General features: G+C 37.5%; 1 protein-coding gene across 8 annotated transcripts in view; it reads left to right on the top strand.

Annotated features, from left to right (window-relative positions):
- Window positions 1-24,996, top strand: part of LOC120425707 (ras-specific guanine nucleotide-releasing factor 2-like) — a 420,283-nt gene that overhangs the window by 32,649 nt on the left and 362,638 nt on the right. For all 8 annotated transcript variants that reach the window (XM_052709837.1, XM_052709833.1, XM_052709838.1 and 5 more), the window contains one exon: window positions 22,286-23,260. In XM_052709837.1, coding sequence (XP_052565797.1) covers window positions 23,171-23,260 — 90 coding nt within the window. In that variant the 5' untranslated portion in view covers window positions 22,286-23,170. The remainder of the gene's footprint in view (window positions 1-22,285; window positions 23,261-24,996) is intronic.

Below are 24,996 nucleotides of genomic sequence, written 5' to 3'. Positions count from 1 at the left end.
GTTGACTACTGTTTTGAGTGAAGGAAAAGTTGTGGGGTTTGAAAAACATGGGGGAAAAAACTCGTGGAATTGTCAAACCGTGATTGAAAAGAACCCTATCTGGAAAGCAATGTTGAGTTATTCATACGTTTTCGCAAATAGACATTCCTTTTTATTTTTTTTATTCGAATGAAATTTGGTTCGATTTACTATTTTTAAATATGACAGTTCTGTGGAATTTTCTGCTCTTTTCTATAAACGTGATCTCGAAATTTCAAAATTCAAATTTTGAATTTGACCTGAAATTAGTTTGCGTCCATAACCAGGGGACTCTAGAACAGGGGTGCCCAACCTTTTGGCCCTGCGGGCCAGATCTGATTTTTCTGAAGCAGTGGCGGGCCGGAACTAATATTTGATAAATGTTGAAAAAGTAAAATTTTATTAATTTTGTTTTATGATTGGGTTCTTTAAAAGTCAGTAAATAAAAGAACTACTGTTGCAAAAAAAATCATATTACATACTTTGATATATTTTTTTATAAAAAAAAACATTCAAATTTTTATGATCATTGCAATTTTTTTAACTTTAATTTCCTCAACACTACAATATAAAAAAAAATCAATGAGAAATGAGAACAATTTATTCAAACGAAGTGTAGATTAGAATATTCTTTACAAAAAAAAACTTTTTGCGTTGTTCTGCACCTTTATTCAAATATTTTAAAATTATTTTTTTCTGAAAATTTAAAAATTGTACAAAATATAAATTTAATCATTTTCGTTATTCTTCGAAATTCAAAGTTTATGAAAAAATATATATTTTGCTCCCTAATTTCTTGAATCATTTTGGGACATTTTTAAATATTTTTAAAATATATGCAGCGATCTATTTTCAGTAAGAATAATTGGCTTTTTAAAGATTTTTTCAAAAAAAACTTTATCAGTGAAAAGTTGTTTTGGAAAAATACATTAGTTTTTGCTTACTTTTTTACTTAAAAAAAAGAAAACAGAAAAAAACTTCAATTTGAGTTAAAAATGGTTAAAACTGGAAGAAATTTAAATTTAGAGTCTTTTTGTACATTTTGTACAAGTTTTTTCTTAAGTTTTTTTTAAACTGAAAAATGGTGCAAGAAATCAAAATTATCCATTTCGTAAAATTGTGAAATTTATCACAATTTTAAGAAATGGATAATTTTGATTTCTTGCACCATTTTTCAGTTAAAAAATATCAATATAAAAATTATAAGAATTAAATTCAATCATGAAGAATGTTGTTATAATATTTTAAACTTTTATCTCAAGCTTATTTTTTTAAATTCAGACAATCAATTTATTTATTAAATATTTAATGAACAGCCTTAAGGGCCGGTCATAGAACTATTTTGAAAAGCCGTCGCGGGCCGGATGAAATGGCTTCACGGGCCGGATCCGGCCCGCGGGCCGGACGTTGGGCAGGCCTGCTCTAGAATAATGCGGTGTTTGGTGTGGGGGATTGTGGTGGGCCATTAAAAAAACAAATCAGGCCTAATACTATAAAATGTCCAAAATAATTTATTTTGATCAATTTTTAAAATTTAGAGATATTATTTTTTGGACATGGATCGAATAGTTTCAGAAATATCGCGGGTTGAAAAATAATAGCTTTTTAGATGACGCTAAGAAAAACTTATTTTTCACAAAATTTAAACTTGAAGCGGCAACCAGCAGTACGATCAACAAAGTAAACAAAAAATAAATTCCCTTCCAAATTTACCCCCAGAACTGGAAGGGCGTAGCCTTGGAGCACAGTGTGGAAATTTACGTTTATAGGTATTTTTGGTTGTACCGGGCGGTTTTCCAATGGTGGAAGGCACAAATTTTTAAAAGCGGATGCAAACATCGCTCAGGTATTTCAGAAATAGAGCTCTCAAAAATGAAGCTTTGAGTACCGGTTTTCGGACCAAAATACAATCGAAAGGGCGCATCGGAACCTTCAAATTAGCCCATGCACGGATTTTCAAAGATTTCTGAGTAGAGCGTTTTTTCAAAGAAAACTTTAAACCTTTCTTTAATAAGAAAAGAAAACTGTAGAAATATTTACAATCTTTTCAATTTGTGTAAAATTACGTATTATAATTACGTATACGTAGAATTTTCCGAGGATTCCGAATATATCAAAATTGAGACCAAAAAGTTCCGCCTTGTTGACCTACAGGACAAAAGTTACCGTTGTAAAATGTTTGTTATAGAAAAATCGTAAAACTTTGAGAAAAACTGCGATTGGCCAAAAAGTTATTTCCGTAGGCGTATAGTTCATAAAATTCCCTAACTTTTGACCTGAAGGAGTTTGGGTGTTGGAGGCTGTTGCAAAAAAATATTAAGGTTCTAAAAATATTCATTTTAAACAGTAATTTGCAAAAGCTTTGAGAAAAAGTCAAACCAATCCTGGATGTTTATGGCACATTTTGAAGTGCTTCAAAAGACCTTTCGAATGCAACCAAAAGAGTTGGAATGGATGAATTTTCAAGCAAATGCGAGCAGTTTTCAGATTTTTTTGAACCTCAAAATTCAAAGCCCGTTTCACTTTTATGTTAAATTGGAAGCCAGATTTGATGCCGAACTCAAAATTCCGAAAAAAAACGTTATTATCTTCGAAAAAAAAAAAAACACTAAAAAAGTTTTAAAAACTCTGCCATTTTCCGTTTTTTAACTGTTAAAAAAATTGGAACATGTCATTTTAAGGGAAATCTAATTTACTTTTCGAATCTACATTGACCCAGTAGGGTCTTTCTTTCATTTAGAACAAAAATTTTCATGTTCAAATTTCGTGTTTTTTCTAACTTTGCAGGATTATTTTTTAGAGTGTAACAATGTTCTACAAAATTATAGAACAGACACAATATTAGGGGAGAGTGGGGAGACTTGATCCCCTTTTTTGCATCGCACATAACTCTGTCAATTTCTCACAAAACTATAAACTTTTTGCATGAATTGAAAGCTTAAACATTCAACTATGTTTGGCTGATAAAGGTATTTCATCAGATAAACTCTTCGAATCATGCCAAGCGTTTTAAAAAAATATTCTAAACCGGCATTTTCAAAATGTTGGGGGTAATTTGATCCCCCTTTCAACATTTTTATGAAATCTCAACAAAATGTTTCTTATTCATCCAAACTTTTAATTTTCTATAAGTTACAGCAATATCACATTAATCCTGTACGTTTGTGTTCAAAATATAATACGTTTAGCATGCAAAAAAACTTAAATTTTTCTTTTTTAGACCAAAATTGAGCATGTTTACAAAAGCTTGTAAATTTTGTTTACAAAACTTTTGACTAATGGTTCAAACTGCAGTAAGTTATGTACAACTATACTAAAGGAAACTATGTACGAAAACCCAGCCCAATTATTTAATCTTGAGGCTGATTCCAGTGACTGTATAAATGCAGGGATCAAGTCTCCCTAAACGCACTTTTTTAAACAATTGATTGTAAAAATAGTATGACGATAAATTTAACGTCAAATGTGTAAGGGTTTCGTAGTTTATAAGTTTATCAAACAATACACGTATAAAAAATATTTTTTTGAATAATTTTTGAGTGTTTTCTATACTTATTAAAACAAAGAAAAAAGATCTCTTGGAAGTTTTTTGCAGCACTTTTTAGAAAAATATTTGTAACTCAATCTAAACATTTTTTATTTTTTTTTCTTTGTTTTCTACAATGAGTTTTAGTCAATTTCGCACAACTTTCTAGAACAAAGCTAATTGTTTTACCCACATGCTGACGAGATACAGGCTTGGGATCAAGTGCCCCCGAGGATCAAGTCTCCCCACTCTCCCCTATATTTAATTATAAGGGGTTTGCTTATAAACATCACGAGTTATCGCGATTTTACGAAAAAAAAGTTTTGAAAAAGTTGGTCTTCGTTGATCATGGCCGTTCATGGTCACCCGCGACAGAAACGGACAACGATACAAAGAGAAACGCATAAAATAACCTTTTTAAAACTTTTTTTTTCGTAAAATCGCGATAACTCGTGATGTTTACAAGCAAACCCCTTATGTCTACATATCAAAATGTAATTATCTGCTCTACACTTTTGTAGAACATTGCTACACTCTGAAAAATTACCCTGCAAAGATACAAAAAAAAAGAAATTTTATCATGAAAATGTTTGTTCTAAATGAAAAAATACCTTTCTGGGTCAATGTAGATTCGGAAAGTACATTAAATTTCCCATAAAATGACATGTTCCAAATAAAAATTAAGTTGATTAACGGAAAATGGCAGAGTTTTTAAAACTTTTTAAGTGTTTTTTTCGACGAAGAATACGTTTTTACGGAATTCTGAGTACGCCATCAAATTGGTCGTACAATTTTACATAAAAGTCTCTATGACACCATATTTCTATCTCATCACCGTTTCGGGCTGCACATTTAAAAAAACACCTCTTTTTTCGCATGTTCAAAAATTGAAGGGGTCATAACGTCCCTACGCGACGATATATCAAAAAACGGACCTCGGATTCGTGATCAGGGAAAAAGTTACCCCTTAGGACAAAGCTTCACGCAAATCGAAGAGGGGTTGGGGCAACTTTTCCCGATTTCGTGTGAGTTGGTAAAGAATTACCCACATAAGTTAATTGCATTTTGGATGGCCGCATAAAGCCTCCGCTCTAAATACAGAGCGATTTTCAAGAAAAAAAAGTTGAAAAATGGGGAATTGGGGCAAAATGAACCCTTTGCCGTTTCGTGTGGTGAATTGAACCATCACCAATCGAATCCCCGGATTTTTTTTACATAAGAGACACTAGTTTTCGTACCAGGGAACCAGCCGCTTTCAATTAAGTCCGATTTTGCCCACTGTGGGTAGCTGCTTTGCGAGTTATTTCAATTGTTCATAAACTGATTATGATTTATTACAGAAATTGAAGACAAAAAAATAAATGCAATTAATTAGGTAGAGAAAAAAATCAATTTTGCAGTGATTTATGCTTTTTCTAGACAAATAACAAACAAAATTTTCATAATCTGTCAATCTGGCAGGGAATTCAAACGTATTCATTTCAAAAACAATCAACAAAATGCATACTCTAACATTTCTCAACAAGTGTGCCCCAGACGACAGCTGAATCCAACCTGAAGCTTTCCGACTTTCAACAACCCAAATCATCGCCTATTGTCACAATTGATTGCTAGGCAAAAGTTCATCGGCCACGGGCAAGCCACTCGGTACAACAGAGGGAAAATGAAAGTCTAAACAAGTACAGCAAACATTTGCCATTCTGGGAAAACAGTGACCACTAGAACAACTAGAGAGTAGAGAGCAAAACAAAAACTAACTATAAAATGTTATGTCCTGTCGTTCCTGGGAAATCACTGCCCTGCAGCATCGCAAAAGTATAGTACTCGTACTCGCGGAGACTGACCACAGCACCGACGAAACGGTGTGATCCTGACGGGCGAAACACTACCCACCTGATTCACGGAAAACCACTCCCCGAGGGAGCTTTTGTTTAAGGTTTAGTTGCAACGGAAAATTACGCTCTTTCAAGGGGATGCGGATGACTTGCTTTATGTGTTCCGATTACAAAAAGGAAGCAATCTAGGGTCATCGTTTTCGGCCCGTTACCGACCGAGAGCAACCCGGGAAGTACTCATTTGTGGTACAGTGTAGTAGTGTGGAAGGAGAAAGGAGATTGACTAGTTGAATCCTGACAAACGACTCGATGGCTGCCCGGACTCAGGATGGCCCCGGGTCGTCAGTCAATTAGCGTTTGGAGTCGTGTTTCAAAGCATTTGAGCTTCTTCTGAATTGTTGTGAGTATGGAAAGTTTCTGGGAATCTTGAATTAATGTATATCTATTTTGTTAAATGATTGTATTGATTTATGTTCGTAAGCTGCTTCAGTGGATTCTATTTTGATTCGATTCATTTACACATAACCAATTTTTCTGCAGGAACCCTATTTAAATACTTTCAACTTAATCGTCATTTTGTTTTCACAACTGTCAAGAACTGATTCCAGTGCTCCTTTGCAGATGGCGTCTGATTGAAACACATCAGCAGCTTTTTCCGGTTTCCAAACGAACGTAAACGCACTGAGCGCTGGAAATGACTTTTTGAACTTGTGTAAATAGCTTATAACGTACAACATCTAAATAAATATAAAAAAAACATGTACACTGAAGCCATACACACGTACGTGTTCTGCAAATGCAAACCACCCGGAAACGATCAATTTTCCAAGTGAGCACTTCCGTTCCGAGGGTGTTGAGTGCTGAGTTTGAACGCTTAACGAATATCCTAGCCGAGTTGGGGAAAAAACAAACGGTTGCGGGTGGTTAATTTGATTCTGGTTCGTTCTATGACTTTGGGTTATTTTATATTAACCGCTTTAAAAGAAGCTTATTCTGCTTCTTTTTTTCAACTCTGCAGAAACAATTACTAAAGCTTTTTAAAACATTACATTCAAACAGGAAAATCAACAAAACATGCAAAAAATAAGCTGAACAAAAATAATTTGTTTGTATTTTTTTCAAGATTTATAAAGCTTGTGAAAATAAAGTTTTTAATTATTTTAGATACCGTCATCCGGCTGAGGAGTGAGATTTGGTCTTACGAATTTCGGCCAGTAGGGTGTCAAAATCGATTTTCCAGCACAGATTTTTTTTTAGTTTCTTTTGGGGTCCTAAACAACTCCCCAAAGTTTGGGAATGAATGGTTTAGTCCTCACTTTGCGCAAAGCGAATCAATTTTCTATGGAAATTTGTATGGGGAAAACCATTTTATTGGATTTTGATATTTATAAATTTCACGCATCACGCTGTACTTAAACCGGATTCATATTCGAATACTCTGAAAGATGCTCTACAACTTTCCCCAAGAGAGTATGGTGCTAACTTGCTCGTATAAAAAGATACAGCGTGTTCAAAACTCGTTTAAAACGTGTTTTTTGCTCGAAAATCACGTTGTTCGATAGCGAGTCGAACTTTGCCGGCACGAAGGTCTTTCTGATGCCCCGCGTAGCGTTGGGCCCCGGGAATGCACGGACGCGTCACACACACGCACTGACCGGCAGCTTGGGTCGTCACAAGCTGCTACGTCCCAAATTCTTCACGGGAAGTTCCAGATGCTCTTCCACTCTTTCACCAGAGCTGGAAGATGCACAACACAGTCCCAGAAACAACTAAGTCCAGCCAGCAAACCACACCACAAAACTGGCTAAGTCCCAGCGAAATCGACACTTAGCGTATTTCGGACGCAAAGAAAGAAGCTCGAATTTGGGGTCACTGAACGGTCATCGAACTTAATTGCGAAGTACAGAACGCGACGTGTGTACTGCTCAAATAGTGTATTTCAACTGATCTCGTTTATTTCACCCTTTAACCCATCACCTCTGTATACAATTATATACACACGATCGTCTCCCGCGTGATCGTTTCTTCTTTTCTCTTATTCCTCTCCCTTCTACGCACACTATCCAACTGGACCATCAGCTGGATGGTTGATCGTTCTTTGCATGTTGTGTACTTAGGTTAGTATCCAATGCATGCATCTTCAGATAGTTAATTCTAGGAAAATTAAGGTAAACTCAGACACACGTTTTAGACGAGTTTTGAGGACGCTGCATCTTCTTTCAGGGGCAAGTTAGCACCATACTCTCTTCGGGAAAGTTGTAGAGCACCTTCCAGAGCATCCGAATATGAATCCGGTTTTGGTACAGCGTGAAACTTGGATTATTTAAATATTAAAATTCAAAAAAAAAATGTTTCCCATACAAATTTAGGGGAAATATACCCATTTTAATCACTCTAAGCCGTTCGACCAATTCTCATCACTTTCGCCGTTTTCCGCTATTGAATCAACATTTTCAGATGTTTCAACAATGGAGAGTGGCTTGCTCACTTTTATTTGAGCTATTTATTACTTCAAATTCGAATTCGGTTTTATTGGTGAATAATCAGATACAATAAGTTCTTTTGAGGTACAAAACAGAGTTTTGGAGTTCCTTTCAGCTGTGTGTTACATCATAATCCATTTTGGAACAGTTATTGCTTGTAAATAAAGGTGTTGCCAAAAGTAAGAAAAATTAAGAAAAAAAGGTGCAGGTGGTTATGTTACACATGACCAGTATGACAAAGAACTTTGCAAGATGATTGTTGAAATTTTTGATTAGAATGTCCGCTCGAAATTTCCCCATGATTCCCTTATAATTAACGTCCTATCGAACTAACGGGACGGAAATTGCAAGTGGAGCTGAAATAGAAATTGAGGTGAAATCAATTGACTTTCTTCACCACTCGAAAGTTACCAAGATGCGGGAATGTTTTTGCAAGGCTGTTGCAAGCAATCGGCGGCAGTAAAGGAAATTTGAACAGCAGACATTAGAACTGCCCATTACAGGGCTCTAATTAATTACGAGATAGTTATTCTAAATTTCCAAAAACAGATTTTCGCAGCGGCACAAAAAAACCATAAAGTTTGATACCCATATTTCCCCAATTCTTACGGTCTGGCAAATGTCCCCCCATCGGAACATCCGCGGGGCCTCCGGCCACTCCGGATTGTGGCCACTATTGCCGAAATGTCAAATTTCATGTCCAGTATCAAAAACCATAAAGTTTGTACCCATATTGCCCCAATTCTTACGGTCCGGCAAATGTCCCCCCATCGGAACATCCGCGGGGCCTCTGGTCACTCCAGATTGTGGCCACTACTGCCGAAATGTCAAATTTCATGTCCAGTATCAAAAACCATAAAGTTTGATACCCATATTGCCCCAATTCTTACGGTCCGGCAAATGTCCCCCCATCGGAACATCCGCGGGGCCTCCGGCCACTCCGGATTGTGGCCACTATTGCCGAAATGTCAAATTTCATGTCCAGTATCAAAAACCATAAAGTTTGATACCCATATTGCCCCAATTCTTACGGTCCGGCAAATGTCCCCCCATCGGAACATCCGCGGGGCCTCCGGCCACTCCAGATTGTGGCCACTACTGCCGAAATGTCAAATTTCATGTCCAGTATCAAAAACCATAAAGTTTGATACCCATATTGCCCCAATTCTTACGGTCCGGCAAATGTCCCCCCATCGAAACATCCGCGGGGCCTCCGGCCACTCCGGATTGTGGCCACTATTGCCGAAATGTCAAATTTCATGTCCAGTATCAAAAACCATAAAGTTTGTACCCATATTGCCCCAATTCTTACGGTCCGGCAAATGTCCCCCCATCGGAACATCCGCGGGGCCTCTGGTCACTCCAGATTGTGGCCACTACTGCCGAAATGTCAAATTTCATGTCCAGTATCAAAAACCATAAAGTTTGATACCCATATTGCCCCAATTCTTACGGTCCGGCAAATGTCCCCCCATCGGAACATCCGCGGGGCCTCCGGCCACTCCGGATTGTGGCCACTATTGCCGAAATGTCAAATTTCATGTCCAGTATCAAAAACCATAAAGTTTGATACCCATATTGCCCCAATTCTTACGGTCCGGCAAATGTCCCCCCATCGGAACATCCGCGGGGCCTCCGGCCACTCCAGATTGTGGCCACTACTGCCGAAATGTCAAATTTCATGTCCAGTATCAAAAACCATAAAGTTTGATACCCATATTGCCCCAATTCTTACGGTCCGGCAAATGTCCCCCCATCGAAACATCCGCGGGGCCTCCGGCCACTCCAGATTGTGGCCACTATTGCCGAAATGTCAAATTTCATGTCCAGTATCAAAAACCATAAAGTTTGATACCCATATTGCCCCAATTCTTACGGTCCGGCAAATGTCCCCCCATCGGAACATCCGCGGGGCCTCCGGCCACTCCAGATTGTGGCCACTATTGCCGAAATGTCAAATTTCATGTCCAGTATCAAAAACCATAAAGTTTGATACCCATATTGCCCCAATTCTTACGGTCCGGCAAATGTCCCCCCATCGGAACATCCCCGGGGCCTCCGGCCACTCCAGTTCAGGTGATGGCCAGTTCCAATGATCGACTCCCGCGACTGGCATGTCTTAGTTGGTCCTTGCCTTCAAGCCATCTGCTCCCGGACCTCCAGGCCGTCTGCTACCGGGCCACCAGGCCATCTGCTTCTGATGCGTTCTCGTCGACGTCCAGCAACAGAATAAATTTTCGGGACCGACCGAGCCGAGTTTTGTTGGCTCGTCGACGATCCGAAAATTATGAGGTGGAGTGGGGGTGATTTTAGATACATCAATCTCACGTCTCTCGATTGACTGATTGGGAAACGTTTGTTCAACCAACCAACGTGCACCAAAAAGAGGGGAAATTTGCCGAGAGGGGAATTCGTCACGTAACGTTTTCGCTTCGCGAAAAATTTGGATTGACACCACGTATAGAAACCTTAGGACAAAGTTCTTTGTCAAAAAAACTTACTAAACTTGCTAGGAAAAGGGGATAGAAATAGAGAAAGCTTAAAACTAGATCACAGTTTTTTATCCTTTATAGATGTGCTTAATCATTAATTCCCCGAGGGCTAGAAATTGCTCCGCCTTGTTACGGCAGCTCCGAAACCGCGTCATCATCTCCCCCGCGAGAGCAAAGAACTCCGGCAGGGTAAAGAGATCTTCCCCGGTCACTTCTTGCTGGGCCGCATTGCCGCTGCCGGCAGCGACCACGCTGGCAAACGATCGCCCCCAGCCAGGAGGGAACGCTGAGTTGTCCGCTGGAACCGTTCGCTGGCCAGCTGCAGGAACGGCTGCACTCGTACTTCGCTGAGGAGGGTGGGACGCTGCTGCTTTCTTCTTCCTCTTTTCCTGCTCCTCGAGGTAGGACTTCCGCGCGACGCATCCGCGGTAATTGCCGGTATGGTTACCGCCGCAGTTCGCGCACTTTACGCGTGGCTTGGTTTGTTCTGCGTTTTCCCCCAAGTCCGCCTTTCGTGGCAGTGCGCACACCTCCGAGAGGTGTGACTCACCGCACTTCACGCAGCGGGGCTGGAGGTTGCAGTTCCGCGAGCCGTGGCCGAATTTCTGGCAACGGTGACATTGCGCTGCGTCCGTCGGATTTTTTGAGTAAAACCGCCAGTTTACCCAAAAACCGTCCAACGCCTTAGTCCGCCGCAGGTCTTGAATTTTGTCGGTGCCGCGGTCGAAGTACAACAGGTACAGTGTGTGTGTACCTGTGACGGTTGTCTTCCGCGAGAGGACTTTTATGTCTCGCGGCGTTATTCCGACACCCGAGAGGTGCTCCTTGAGGACGGAGATCGGGCGGTCTTGATACCCCTGCAAGACGACCTTAACAGCTGTCTTCTGCACGGGGTCGAATGTGTAGAACTTGAAGCTTTTACGCTTCAATTTCTCCACAACCAGGTCGAAGTTCTTTTGGTCAAACGTGAACACTTGCACTGACGATTTACCTATTTTGAGGCAGTACACGAGGCCTTCCAGCTGCTCGTCAACATCGTCCGCCAACGTGTCCAAAACGAAAATTGGTGGTGGTCGTCGTTCCTTTGGAGTAATTACTTTTTTTGGCGAAATCACTTTCTTCCGTGCACGACCATGGTCGTCGTCGTCGTCGGTAGTGCTACCGTCGGTGTTGTTGTTGTTTTCTTCGTCGTCGCTCAGCATCTGGAACTCGTTCCTGATGGGGATGTTGGTGGATGTTGATGTGCCACTGGTCGTGGCACCGGAGGTACCCGAACGGGTTCGCACTGGTGATCTTGGAACATATCCAGGGTGTAGTAACTTTTTGTCGATTCCTTCTGCGCTCACGCTCCCCTGCGCGATGGCGGTCGACACGGCGTTGGTTTGTTTACCTTTTTGCACACGGCCGGTAGACGAACTTCGCGGGTTTTTCGAGGCCGCACTCGAACTGCCACGGCCACGGCCGGCCCTTGGCATGCTGTTGGAGCAAACTCGCGGCGAATCACGGTAAATTACGGCGAAAAATTTCGAAAAAACGATGGAGCACTGAGCACTTGACTGCTGCTTGCACTCGTGCGTACACGGAGGATTATTTATTACTTTGGATCAGTCAAAAACACTTTATGAAAGCTGTAATTCATGATCAAAGTGCTGATAGGCCGATAATAGAAATAGGCTGAAAAAGGGTATAGTTCCCCTATATAGAAAATTGAATCGCTTTGCGCAAAGTGAGGACTAAACCAATCGATTTTTATAAAGATTGAGCTCAAAAAGGACCCCAATACCTTATGTGACAAATTCTCTACCAAAACCGGAAATGGATTTTATCGGTATTTTTTGATTTGGCTCAAACTTTTTGGGGGCCTTCCCTATTACCAAAGAAACTATTTTGTGTCATTGGTTCACCCATACAAGTCTCCATAGAATTTTGGAAGCTGTCCATACAAAAATGGTACGTACATATTCAAACAGCTGTAACTTTTGAGTGAATTTTCTGATCAATTTGGTGTCTTCGGCAAAGTTGTAGGTATTGTTGAGGACTATTGAGAAAAAATAGGTACACGGAAAAAAAATGCCGATTTTTTAATCAACTTTTTTTTCACAAAAACTCAATTTCCCAAAATACGTATTTTTTTATTTTCGAGATTTTTTTATATGTTTTAGGGGACAAAAACCCGCAACTTTTGAGCCATAGAGAAATATGGTCAAAATCTACTGCCGAGTTATGAATTTTTGAAAAAATAGTGATTTTTGGAAAAAATCGAAATTTCATGCAAAAACAAATTTGACGTAATTTTTTAATGTAAAATTGAATTTCCAATCGAAAAGTACTTTACAGATTTTTTGATAAAGGGCTCTGTTTTCAAGATATAGCCACCGAAAGTTTGATTTTAGCAAAATATTTGCAGTTTTTCGATTTAAAAAAATAGTGACCATGAGTGACCATTTCTAAAAATATTTTTTTTGAAAACTTCAGAAAATTTGCTATGAAATTGTCTAAGAGACATTGAAGATTGGACCTCGGGTTGCTAAGATACAGCCGCGTTAAGAAAAAGAAACAGGCAAATTGAATTTTCTAAGTCTCACCAAAACAACCCACCATTTTCTAATGTCGATATCTCAGCAACCAATGGTCCAATTTTCAATGTTAAAACGTAAAACATGCGTGAAATTTTTCGATCTTTTCGAAAAAAATATTTTGAAAATAATTAAATCAAGACTAGCATTTTAAATGGGCGTAATATTCAATGTTTGGCCCTTTTAAAATGTTAGTATTGATTTAAAAAATACCTACAACTTTACCGAAGACACCAAATTGATCAGAAAATTCACTTAAAAGTTACAGCTGTTTGAATATTTACGTACCGTAATCTGGGGCGAATCGGGACATCAGTCTGAATAGGGACATCAGTTTTTAGAGCACTTAAAGCTTTTAAATTTGGAAATTGATGTACACATTTTGTTGGTTTAAGTCTGTTCTAACCGAAACTAACCAGAAAAATCAAAATATTGCGCTCCAAAATGGTTAAAACTGCTGTCCCAATTCGCCCCATGTGTCCCGATTGACCCCAGTTTACGGTACCATTTTTGTATGGACAGCTTCCAAAATTGTATGGAGACTTGTATGGGTGATGACACAAAAAAGCTTTTTTGGTCATAGGAAAGACCCCCACAAAGTTTGAGCCAAATCAAAAAATACAAAAAATAAAAATGGTCGAAATCGGCCGATTTCGTAGAGAGTTGCTCATGTGTGATTTTTTTTATATTAAGGGAAAGGGAAATCGATAACGTGACTGTTAAACTGAAATTATAAAAAATAGCAATTAGGCAGAAAATACTGATAGGTGGATGTATAAGATGCCTAAAGCTACGAATAAAAATCAATAACTTAATATTTTAAATGCATATAAAATACAAAAATGAGTATGAGCATGAGCTGCTACTCCGTTATTGACAGATCAGCTGTAGTTATACAATGAATCAAAAAAAAAAAAAAAAAAAATCAGTGGGAGCCAACAATTGTTCACTGTTTATCCTCTGAAGATCCCTTATTTAATTGTCAATACCAGCGCCCTCCCAAGAAGCCAGCAGTTCAACGAAAGGGAAGAATCTTAGTCCGATAATTGAAGTTGCAGACTCATCAATAGCTTTTCGCCATATACCTGTAGACACCGCTTGAGACCGTTGAATCCACAGCATCTCCTACAAACATCTCAAACATCACACGACGTCATGCCTCCCGTTCAACGATGATATAGGAAGGACTTCTTTGAATACATCAATCAATTAGCAAAAAAAACTAAAATGAACACGAAAAAACTGGACTCCCCTCCCCCTCTTCCAGCGAACTTATCACACCAAATCGATCGGAAAACCCTTTACTGAGATACAGATTTTCAATTATTGACATACCATTTTTGTAATTATCTAGAATTTAGCAACATTTCCGAGATTTTTATTTTTGTATTTTAATTTTATTTTTCATTCATTCCATTTGTCTAAAGAAACCATTTTTCATCATTAGTTTTTCAGGAAAAGCCTCATACGATTTGGCGGGCTGGTCATACATGGACACAATAATCTTACTCTTGAGATGAGATTTTCTAATCGATTCAGTTTCAGATTATGGTTAGAATTTTCAGAAAAAAAGATAAACGGTATGAAAATCCCGTTTTTTTATTTTTAATCGTTTAAACTAAATTGAAAGCTGAAAATTAAAATTTTGAAATTTTAGATTAAAGTTAAGTTAAGTACAAAATTTGGTACAAGGGAAATGAAATGTTCATTTTTTCAATAGTGTTAATTTTTTGAAAAAAAAAAGACATCAAAAATACTGTTAAGCACGAAAAACATATTTTTGTGTGTTTCATATAAAAAACCGTTAGTTTTTGATTTTTGTATTTTTTTGAAGCACATTTTAAAAATTGGGCTTCGTCATGCACATCTTGAGAGTCTTTACCTCAAATTTCAGCCAATTTGGTCCATCCCATCTCGAGATATCGTGGCACCCGTAAATCAACTCGGTGTTCAGAGAAAAACGCTCACAAAGTTTGACAGTTCGCTTTGCGCATGGCAAAATTTTGAACTTAAATCGTCTTTTACTCAGTTTAATCGTGAAATATCTTCATGAAACTTCCAGGAGTGATTAAAAATCATCTTTTGACAAATATTCTGTAATATAAAGTTTTGTGATTTTCTACATGTTTGTATCCCCTTAATGTCAAAATTTTGTGTTAAAAAAGGTTTTTCTCGGTGTCACTTAATAACCCACATTTTTTTCTTACGGTACCTCTTAAACTATTGATTCGATTTCCGATGTTGATGAATGAAATATTAGTGAAATTGAAAATCATGCAAAACGTTTAAAGTTGTCAAACACAAAAAGCTGTTTAGTAAAATAATTGAATCAAATAAAACATTGGAAAATCGTTGTTCCGTGTAACTTTTTTTTCTGAAAAGTCCCAATCATAACCAACAACTTTGCCGATTTATCAATTAGAGAATTCTTAAACTCATGATACAGGTTTTCTAATAATTACACGCTCAGTTCCCAAAATTGTATGGGACTTGAATGAACGAAATAATTATGCAACAATGCCCTTTTTAGCCATAGTACAGTTCTCTACAAATTCAAACATGTATATACAATTTCATGATATCGGCCGATTGCGATTGCGAAAATATTTAAAGTCCGTTTTCGTATTGTTGATATGACAGTTAGTCAATATTGAAAATCACAACAAATGTTTTTTTCTTTTCTTCATGATTTTAAATGTTTCCAAAGAACTTTCCCATTGAAGCCGATTCACCCCAATAAACGGTTTATGTTCGATTGGCATCTGCGGTTGAGTTAGGAACGAGATGGAATCATTTAACGCTTATTTTCACAATACACTTCTAAAAATATCGATTCTGAGAATTTCTTGTTCATATTGATTAACTATTGATCTGGTTTTAAACTGTTAATCATTTGTGTCACTTTGTGATTTGTTTGTACAATTCGAAGAAAAGCGGTAGGTGAAAAGTCAAATGTGTAAAACATATTTTTAAATCCAAACAATACCAAAACAGAAATCTTTAAAGATACGATTTCCAAAAAAACGTTCAAAATTGCAAATTTTACAAACATTAACCCTCTACAACCCAACCCCGCCTCTAGACGGGCTTCGATTTAAAAAATCGCCAAAAATCAATTTTTCAACAAATTTTTGATCTTCAAAAAGCATTGAAAAGAAGAACTTTTAAAATTTTGGAAAATTTTAGGGTTGGAAGTTTGACTTGTTTTATATGACTTTGCCAATGTTTTTAAAAATGTATTTTTTTTAGGGGTCAACTTTGGCTGTGTTTTTAAAAAAAAATTCCTATATTATAAGTAAAAAGAAGTATGCAGTAATTTTTCTAGTGCCTCAGACTATGCCTCTACGCATTTATTTACAATTTAATTGATAATGGTTCCATTTTATAGCAGAAAATGTGAAAAACATGCAAAAAATTGAAAAAGTGACTGTAAAAACATGAAAAAATTAGATAGGCAAAATGTAATGAAAGAAGGTGGTAGAGTAGGCCAAATACTACCTAAAACAAACATAAACCAAACAAGATAAATGCAAATTAAAATACTAAAAATGAAACAAGAAAAACATAAAACAAGAGAAGTAAAGTTTTTCGTAGAACAAAAGTTGCTCAAAATGACCTCCTGAACAAGTGAAAAATAAAAATTTGGGTAGTAGAGGGTTAAACCGATCCAAAAATATTTTACCACCCGCATGCACGATACATTTTGTATGCAGTAGATCCCGGTGGGACCACCCCGTCACCCACGGGGGTAAAATTACCCGGCCGGTGCCAATCAAATTTGAGGGTCAATCAGGTTAGTCACACGTTAGGAAAACATGCCAGCTCAACCACCACACTGCTCACGGCCAATGAATATTTGAGCACCTCCACTGGGTGTCACCGGGTTTTCAGCTAGAAAGCATTGCTTGCTCTCAGTGGAAAATGTTTCAACGTGAGCAGTCCTTGGAAAATGGGTTTCATATTTAGGGAACTTTTGGGCTAAAAGTCCAAACAGCTTTTTTTTTAATTATACATTGAAAATATTTTTCTTTGGATTTGAGCATTACAAGTTCGACCAAGCTCGGAAATTTTACACGTACTCCCGTGTGAACTACCATCATGAAAGCACGCAGGACCGATTCATCACGGCCATATCCGGATCATAAACAAACAATAATTCGTTAACCCAACACAGGCGCGCATGTTGCTGGCAGATTATGTTAATTTCCAGCAAACTCCCCTTAGTACCTACGACTGTTACGCCACATGTGCACTACAACTTTTCGGTTGTTTAGTAAAAAAAAAAGTAAATCTTTCCCAGTTCCTGAGGGGAACACCCTTGAAGAGTATCGGGGCCGGCATTTACAAAGCGGATTCAGTGGCAATTTCATTCTCAACTCAATGTTAACATGTTAAGGTTAATGTTAACATTCCATAGGTCGCCTCCCTAAGGTGTCGTGATAAGGTCCAGTTTGTGACGATACACTACCTTCCCTTTACTAAGCAATCGATTCCAGAAGGGAAAAGATCACCAGTTGTGTTGGTCCGAGCCGGGATTTGAACCCCGATCTACCGCTTACGAGGCGGAAGCGTTACCACTGGGCTACGTGGCTCGGTTGTTTACCGGTGGATAAAGTTTCGTATAGTTGTATGTTTCGTTGAACACATGTGTTTGTGTTATGTTGGGAAATGTAGCGAGAATTATTCTGTGGAAAAGAGCGGGGAAATTGGAAAAAGATAAAGAATTAGTTGAATGAAATGTGGTTCGACTAGATATTGGGGAGAGGAAGGAGAGAGGTGGAAAAAGGGAGGTCTGTTCGGGTGGGAAATGGGAAGATAACTATCGATCGGAAATGGGATGGTTTGCTGATACCACGTGGGATTACACGTTTAGATTAAATTGACTGAGCGCTAGATGGATGTCAGCTGAACATGGGCAAGGCCGAACTCTGTACCCGTTGGGAGGAAGTGGAAAATTTAATTGAAAATGGAAAGGTTCTGGATGAAGTTTAAGTACTTTCGGTGGGGTGACATTGAGCCTGTAGGATGGCTATGGGCTGATCCTTTGAAAATATTACTCTTGATGGTCATTTCGAGATTTAGTCTGATTCTATTCACAAAACTATAATACCGACCCTTTAAAATTTAACATTACGACAAAGAAGCTGCGTTCATTTTCTGTCCTCTTGTCATAATGTGATGCCATGCCTCCCTCAGAGATCAACTACGGTGATTATTTGCTATTATAGCCCTCTCATTCACGGCCAGTCACGCTCGTAACCTTATCACCAGACTAGACCCAACCGCGTGCCAGGTGCAATCCAGCATGCCACAAGGACGACCGTAATAGAAACATTAACGACCTTGACTTTCCCCCCCTCAGCAAATCTTGGGCTTATTCTCTTATCCAACGAATCCCCGTGGGAAGTGTTAGACTGACGTGCCACAGATGTCGGGATTGAATTTCCCGGTGCCATTCGACCACGAACGGCTGGCTGGCAACCTGTCACTGACCTGACGACTTGACGGGGCGGCCCACCGCAGCAGACTGTCGAGACCAGACCAGCATCGTTCGTGCTAATGACGTGCTTAATTGGTGCTTTTACTCGATTTCAGCTTAACGAAGCACGCAAACATCAATTTTCTTGGCAACAAAGATATCTTTAGTAGATGGCGAGGATTTTGAAGTTACTTTTCAAATCTCTAATTTTCAAAAGTTTCTTGCCTTCAATTCTTCAATTCTTCAATTCTTCAATTCTTCAATTCTTCAATTCTTCAATTCTTCAATTCTTCAATTCTTCAATTCTTCAATTCTTCAATTCTTCAATTCTTCAATTCTTCAATTCTTCAATTCGTCAATTCTTCAATTCTTCAATTCTTCAATTCTTCAATTCTTCAATTCTTCAATTCTTCAATTCTTCAATTCTTCAATTCTTCAATTCTTCAATTCTTCAATTCTTCAATTCTTCAATTCTTCAATTCTTCAATTCTTCAATTCTTCAATTCTTCAATTCTTCAATTCTTCAATTCTTCAATTCTTCAATTCTTCAATTCTTCAATTCTTCAATTCTTCAATTCTTCAATTCTTCAATTCTTCAATTCTTCAATTCTTCAATTCTTCAATTCTTCAATTCTTCAATTCTTCAATGAGCAATTCTCTACCAAAACCGGAAATGGATCTTATTTGTATTTTTTTATTTGGCTCAAACTTTGCGGGGGCCTTCCCTATGACCAAATAAGCTATTTTGTGTCATTGGTTCACCCATACAAGTCTCCATACAATTTTGGCAGCTGTCCATACAAAAATGGTACGTAAATATTCAAACAGCTGTAACTTTTGAGTGAATTTTCTGATCAATTTGGTGTCTTGGGCAAAGTTGTAGGTATTGTTGAGGACTATTGAGAAAAAAATAGGCATACGGAATTTTTTTTGCAGATTTTTTTATAAACTTTTTTTTTCACAAAAACTCAATTTCCCAAAATACGTAATTTTTGATTTTCGAGTTTTTTTGATATTTTTTAGGGGACAAAAACCCGCAACTTTTGAGCCATAGAGAAATATGGTCAGAAAATCTGCCGCAGAGTTATGATTTTTAGAAAAAATAGTAATTTCATGCAAAAACAAATTTGACGTAATTTTATAATGTAAAATTGAATTTCCAGTACTTTACAGATTTTTTGATGAAGGGCTCTGTTTTCAAGATATAGCCACCGAAAGTTTGATTTTTGCTAAATATTTGCAGTTTTTCTATTTTTAAAAATAGTGACCAGGGGTGACCATTTCAAAAATATTTTTTTTGAAAGGTTCAAAAAATTTTCTATAAAATTGTCTAAGAGACATTGAAGATTCCGGTTGCTGAGATACAGCCACTTTAAGGAAAAGAAACACGAAAATTTAAGTTTTCTAAGTTTCACCTAAACCACCCACCATTTTCTAATGTCGATATCTCTGCAACTAATGGTCTGATTTTCAATGTCAATACATGAAACATTAGTGAAATTTTCCGATCTTTTCGAAAAAAATATTTTGTAAATTTTTAAATCAAGACTAACATTTTAAAAGGGCCAAACATTGAATATTACGCCCATTTAAAATGCTAGTTTTGATTTATTTTTTTTCAAAATATTTTTTTCGAAAAGATTGGAAAATTTTACGAATGTTTCTTGTTTTAACATTGACTTAAACTGGGTAGCAGAACTTAAATTTTGAGTTAAAAACAAGAAAATCAAAACATACGTTTGTTTTGCTCGTGATTCGATTATCCGAAGTCCCATACAAACCTTCGGATAATCGATCTTCAGATAGTCGAAACTTCGGATAATCAAGTCTGGACTGTATCTCGAAAACGGGGTCCTTTATCAAATAATCTTTAAAGTACTTTAAATTTTACTTGAAAAAATCAAGTCAAAAAATGTTATGAATGAAATATTATTTTTTTCCAAAAAATTTTTTGTTCTCAAAAAATCATAACCAGGCGGCAGATTTTTTGAACATACTTCTCTATAGAGGGTGACGAGCGGGAATTCCCGGGAAAAAATTCCCGGGAAATTGACCATTTTTGGACCTCTCGATTCCCGGGAAATTCGGTCGAGACTCCCGGGAAATTTTAAACTTAAACTATTGAAGCAAAACTAATCAAGAATTATTTGAAAAATTCAAAATTGTTTGGAACATTGGATGTTTAATGTTCGATGTTCAAGTTCGAATAAACCAGTGTTTCTCTAATCTTTCTATTCATATTTTTTTTTAATTTTTACTTGTCAAAAATTCCAATAACTATAATCGAGAGAAGACAAAAAAAATTTGGACCCCAAAATTTACCTTAAAACATACTTAGCAGTTACACCCCAGAAATGAAATTTAATGTTTTTTTTATAAATCCAGTGTTTTTTTAATGTCCTATAAGATATTGAGTTTCATATGTTTATAGGACGTTATAAAAAAAACTCTAGAAATATTTTTTTATTTATTATTTCTAAGAGGTTATAGCTTTTTCAAGATAAGTTCAAATTCCATATCTTTTCTCGAGCATAGCAATGCTTATATATATATTTTTTAATTCTTAGTACCTAAGGTAATTTCGCTTTATCAAGGTAATTTCTTTTTTTTGTGTAAAAGGCCATTTTATGTTTCACATCAACCTCAATATTAATTATATTTTGTAAAAAAAAACTCTGGAGCGGTAATCTTTGTAAAGTTAAGGTTCGCCAATTGTAAACACTCCAGTTTTCCTGATAACTGTAAATATGTATATCTTAAATTAAAATTTAAAGTTGACCTTAAAAATGATGAAAAAAGTTTAAATTGTTGTTTTGAGTCGTTATTTATCATATTGCAAGAATCTCGATACTGGGAAATTATATATTAGCTATGTTTTTACTTCACAAAAATTTAATAATAAGAAGTTCTTGGAACAAGTTTGTGCAACATTTGAAAAATCACTCAGTGCGAATTATGATTCGTAAACATTTTAAACTATTAAAGTAAACTATATAGTTCCTCTAAATTATGAGGATACTTAATTTAACGAATGAGTAACGAATTTTATACTTTTCTTTTTAAATTATGCCACTATTGGCATAGTAAAAAAAACTCCCGGGTCCCGGGAATTCCCGGGAAATGGCCAAATTCAACTCTCGATTCCCGGGAAATTGAAAATCTCGAGAATCGTCACCCTCTACTTCTCTATGACTCAAAAGTTGCGGGTTTTTGTCCCCTAAAACAATCAAAAAATCTCGAAATCAAAAAAAATGCAGATTTTGGGAAATTGAGTTTCTGTGAAATTAAGTTTAGTTTAGTAAATCGGCAAAAAATGTCTACCTATTTTTTCTGAACATTCCTCAACAATACCCGAAGACACGAAATTGATCAGAACATTCATTCAAAAGTTACAGATTTTCGAAAATTTACGTACCATTTTTGTATGGAAAGCTGCCAAAATTGTATGGAGACCTGTATGGGTGAACCAATGACACAACATAGCTTCTTTGGTCATAGGAGTTTGAGCCAAATAAAAAAACACAAATAAAATCTATTTCAGGTTTTGGTAGAGAATTGCTCATCTGTTCAATATAAATTTTTAGTCTATTTGTTAGGGATGTAATTAGTTTTTCGTCTTATTACCGATGATCATGACTGTCTGATTACAAAATTAGATATTTTAACAGGAATTGTTATTGTATTGTACCTGCCCGTGTAGTTCAATCTTCGAATATTCCAATAAGGTCAATTGCAACATTTTCGTTTGTTTAAAAAATAAAAACAAGCAAATGTTTACTGTTTAATTTGTTGGAGGAACTCTAAATCTTTGTTTACCTATAACAGTTGAAACAACAGCTATGATATTTTTTCTGTTTTTATTTCCATTGCTTTCAGAACCCTGAATTCATCATGGACTAGAGCGGTGCGAGATTAGCATGAACTAGTTCAACCATAATTAATCTCCGTAACCAAGTACTTCGCTAGGCGGTAAAACTTACATAATCCCTTCGAGGGGGCTGAAACAACGTGATAACCGGGGAAACCATGTATCATATCAATACGGTTTAAACAACAAGTGACGATAAAAAAAACCTGAATCTCACTCCAAACAGGCAAAGTAAATAATAACTAAAGGGGGGTGGTGGTTCTGCACGCATCAGGTGCCCACACACAGGTGGTTCAACGCGGCGCGGGATGGCAATTACGGGATTGAGTAATTGAGTCGTCCGCCATTATTGATGTCGTGTACGGCGACGTCAACGCGACGTGAAAAGTTTGGATGAAAGAAGTTTTTTGTGCCAGAACGACGTGTGAATAAATTGTGTAACAACAAGGTTCAAGTGTGCAGAGGGGATCGGTGAACGTAAAACACTCCGTTGGATATCACCAAGACGACACCACACGCCCGAGATGGAGGCAATTGCCGTTTGGATGTTCCACAACGTTGGATGACACGCGTGAAGAAGTCGCAGTCGCGTCGGCAGTGTAAACTCATCGTAGTCTCGATAAGCTTCCGCGAAAAGTCGAATCAAATTGAAACTCGAGACTCAGCAGTTACTCTGTGAAGAGAGAAGAAAGCTAATCAGTCGTCCTCGTCGTCGCATAAATTTCCGGCGAAATGTTTGTACGCCAAATGTGCTGATTAATTCGCGAATCAATGAACCGTGGCGAGTGAGATTCAGGTCAAGTGTGAAAGGTTTTTCGGAAAGGATTAAAGTGAGCGGCGAAAGTTGCTGCTCGACCGACCGACAATTTAACTCCAGTTGAAACAGCTTGCCAATGCTCAGCCCCAAGATGCAGCGATCCGTTCGCGTCAACGAGCATCAGCTGATTATGCTGTCCGATCGGGCCCAGTATGATCACTCGATGGTAAGTTGGAGCGAAATAACGCTAGAGTTTTTTTTGAAGCACCGTCTGTATTGATAGCATTGGGCTAAAATCGACGTTATATAAACGCGTTTAAATGTTTGATCTTGAATAAACAAAGAATAGAGCACGCAATGTACACAAACACAAACACGTTTTGTTTGGTTGGCCATTCTGTGCATTGTCCCGAAGTTTGGTTGTCGGAGTCCCGAGTTATAATTAAAAATGTTTACGGTAGTCGGGCTTGTACGTGTGTCAAACGCATTCCGACCTGAAATGCCTTTGGCCAATTGTCGCACTATCAGCAATTTTCAGGGTGTGTCAAGGTAGCACGACAAGATTGAAACTTTTTTCATATGCAGAGCGACAACAATGCACATAGTGCTTTCGGGTTATATTGAAAATCTCAAGGTTGCAATTGAATTTTGGGGATCCTTGAAGGTCAAAAGGTGTGGCCATGAGAGCTGCAGAAAATGGCGTTTTAAACTCAATTTGGCCCAAAATGCACGTGCGACCTTACGACAACGGCGAAATTATTGTTTTTTTAGGTTACAGCAACTTTTTCAGAACTTTATCCCTTTATTTTTTCCTTCTTTTAAAAGTTTAATGATTTATTTCATGTTAGGAAAAGTTCAACGTTGCGCTAAGCATGGATCGAAAAATAATATTCCTTGATAAATACTTTATGGAATTTGACACTTATTTTGACGGCAGAAAACACTGCTGCGGAGGAACAATGGTTTCTATGAAATCAAAAAATCCAATTCAAAAGGTGGTTACCGAAATTGTAATGTTGTAACTAAATCGTTGCAAAACTTGATATTTTCAGCTCTCGTTGTATTTATGCTATTAATCAAGAAGGGTCCGGACAAGCTGCGGAGAACGATTATCAACCAATCCATGGTTGACTTTTGATAATGTTCTTTGTGCTATGGGCATATGTTTTGTTAAAATTTGGCTGTTTACAGGCTGCAGTTTTCTACAAAAAAAAAAAAAAAAAACAAAAACAAAAAAAAAAACACTTTGATCAGCCTGAATTGAACCCAGGTCACGCAAAATTAAAACTGATGCACACTGCGGGAACTGCGCCTTAGCCCGCACGATTATTAGAACGGCATGACGGGAGAAAGATCAATGTCAAATCAATGCCTGGCTAAAATGTTTCGCGTATCGGTTACTTTGTATCGGTTACTTTGTTGATAAACATCAAATGTTTTGAAGCACTTTTTCAAGGTCGTAAATGGTGATTTAATGTCAGTTCAATTTTTCAATTCAATTCGGTTTATTTGTGAATAATCAAGTTACAATGAGTTCATTAAGGTACACAACAGAGTTTTGGAGTTCCTTTCAGCTGTGTGTTAAGTCAATCGAAAGTATTATTACTTATAAAAATTAAATAGAAGGCAAGAGTAAGAAAAAGTATTCAAAAAACTTACAGAAAGTGCAATGGGAAAAGGATAGATAAAGCGAAAACTTAACACTAGATCACAGAAAATAATATCAATTATAGATGTGCTTGATCATCAGCTCCCCAAGGGCCAGGAATTGTTCCGCCTTATTCCGGCAGCTCCGAAACCGCGTCATCATCTCCCCCGCGAGAGCAAAGAACTCTTGCTGGGCCGTACTGCCGCTACCGGCAGCGACCACGCTGGCGAACGAACGCCCCCTAACCAGGAGGGAACGCTGAGTTTTCCGCTGGAATTGTAAGCTGTCCAGCTGCAGGAACGGCTGCGCTCGTA

This window comes from Culex pipiens, chromosome 3 (assembly GCF_016801865.2).
Source record: "Culex pipiens pallens isolate TS chromosome 3, TS_CPP_V2, whole genome shotgun sequence".
Classification (NCBI taxonomy): domain Eukaryota; kingdom Metazoa; phylum Arthropoda; class Insecta; order Diptera; family Culicidae; genus Culex; species Culex pipiens.
The sequence above is the reverse complement of the archived record's forward strand: the minus strand, read 5'-3'. Positions and strand labels throughout refer to the sequence as shown.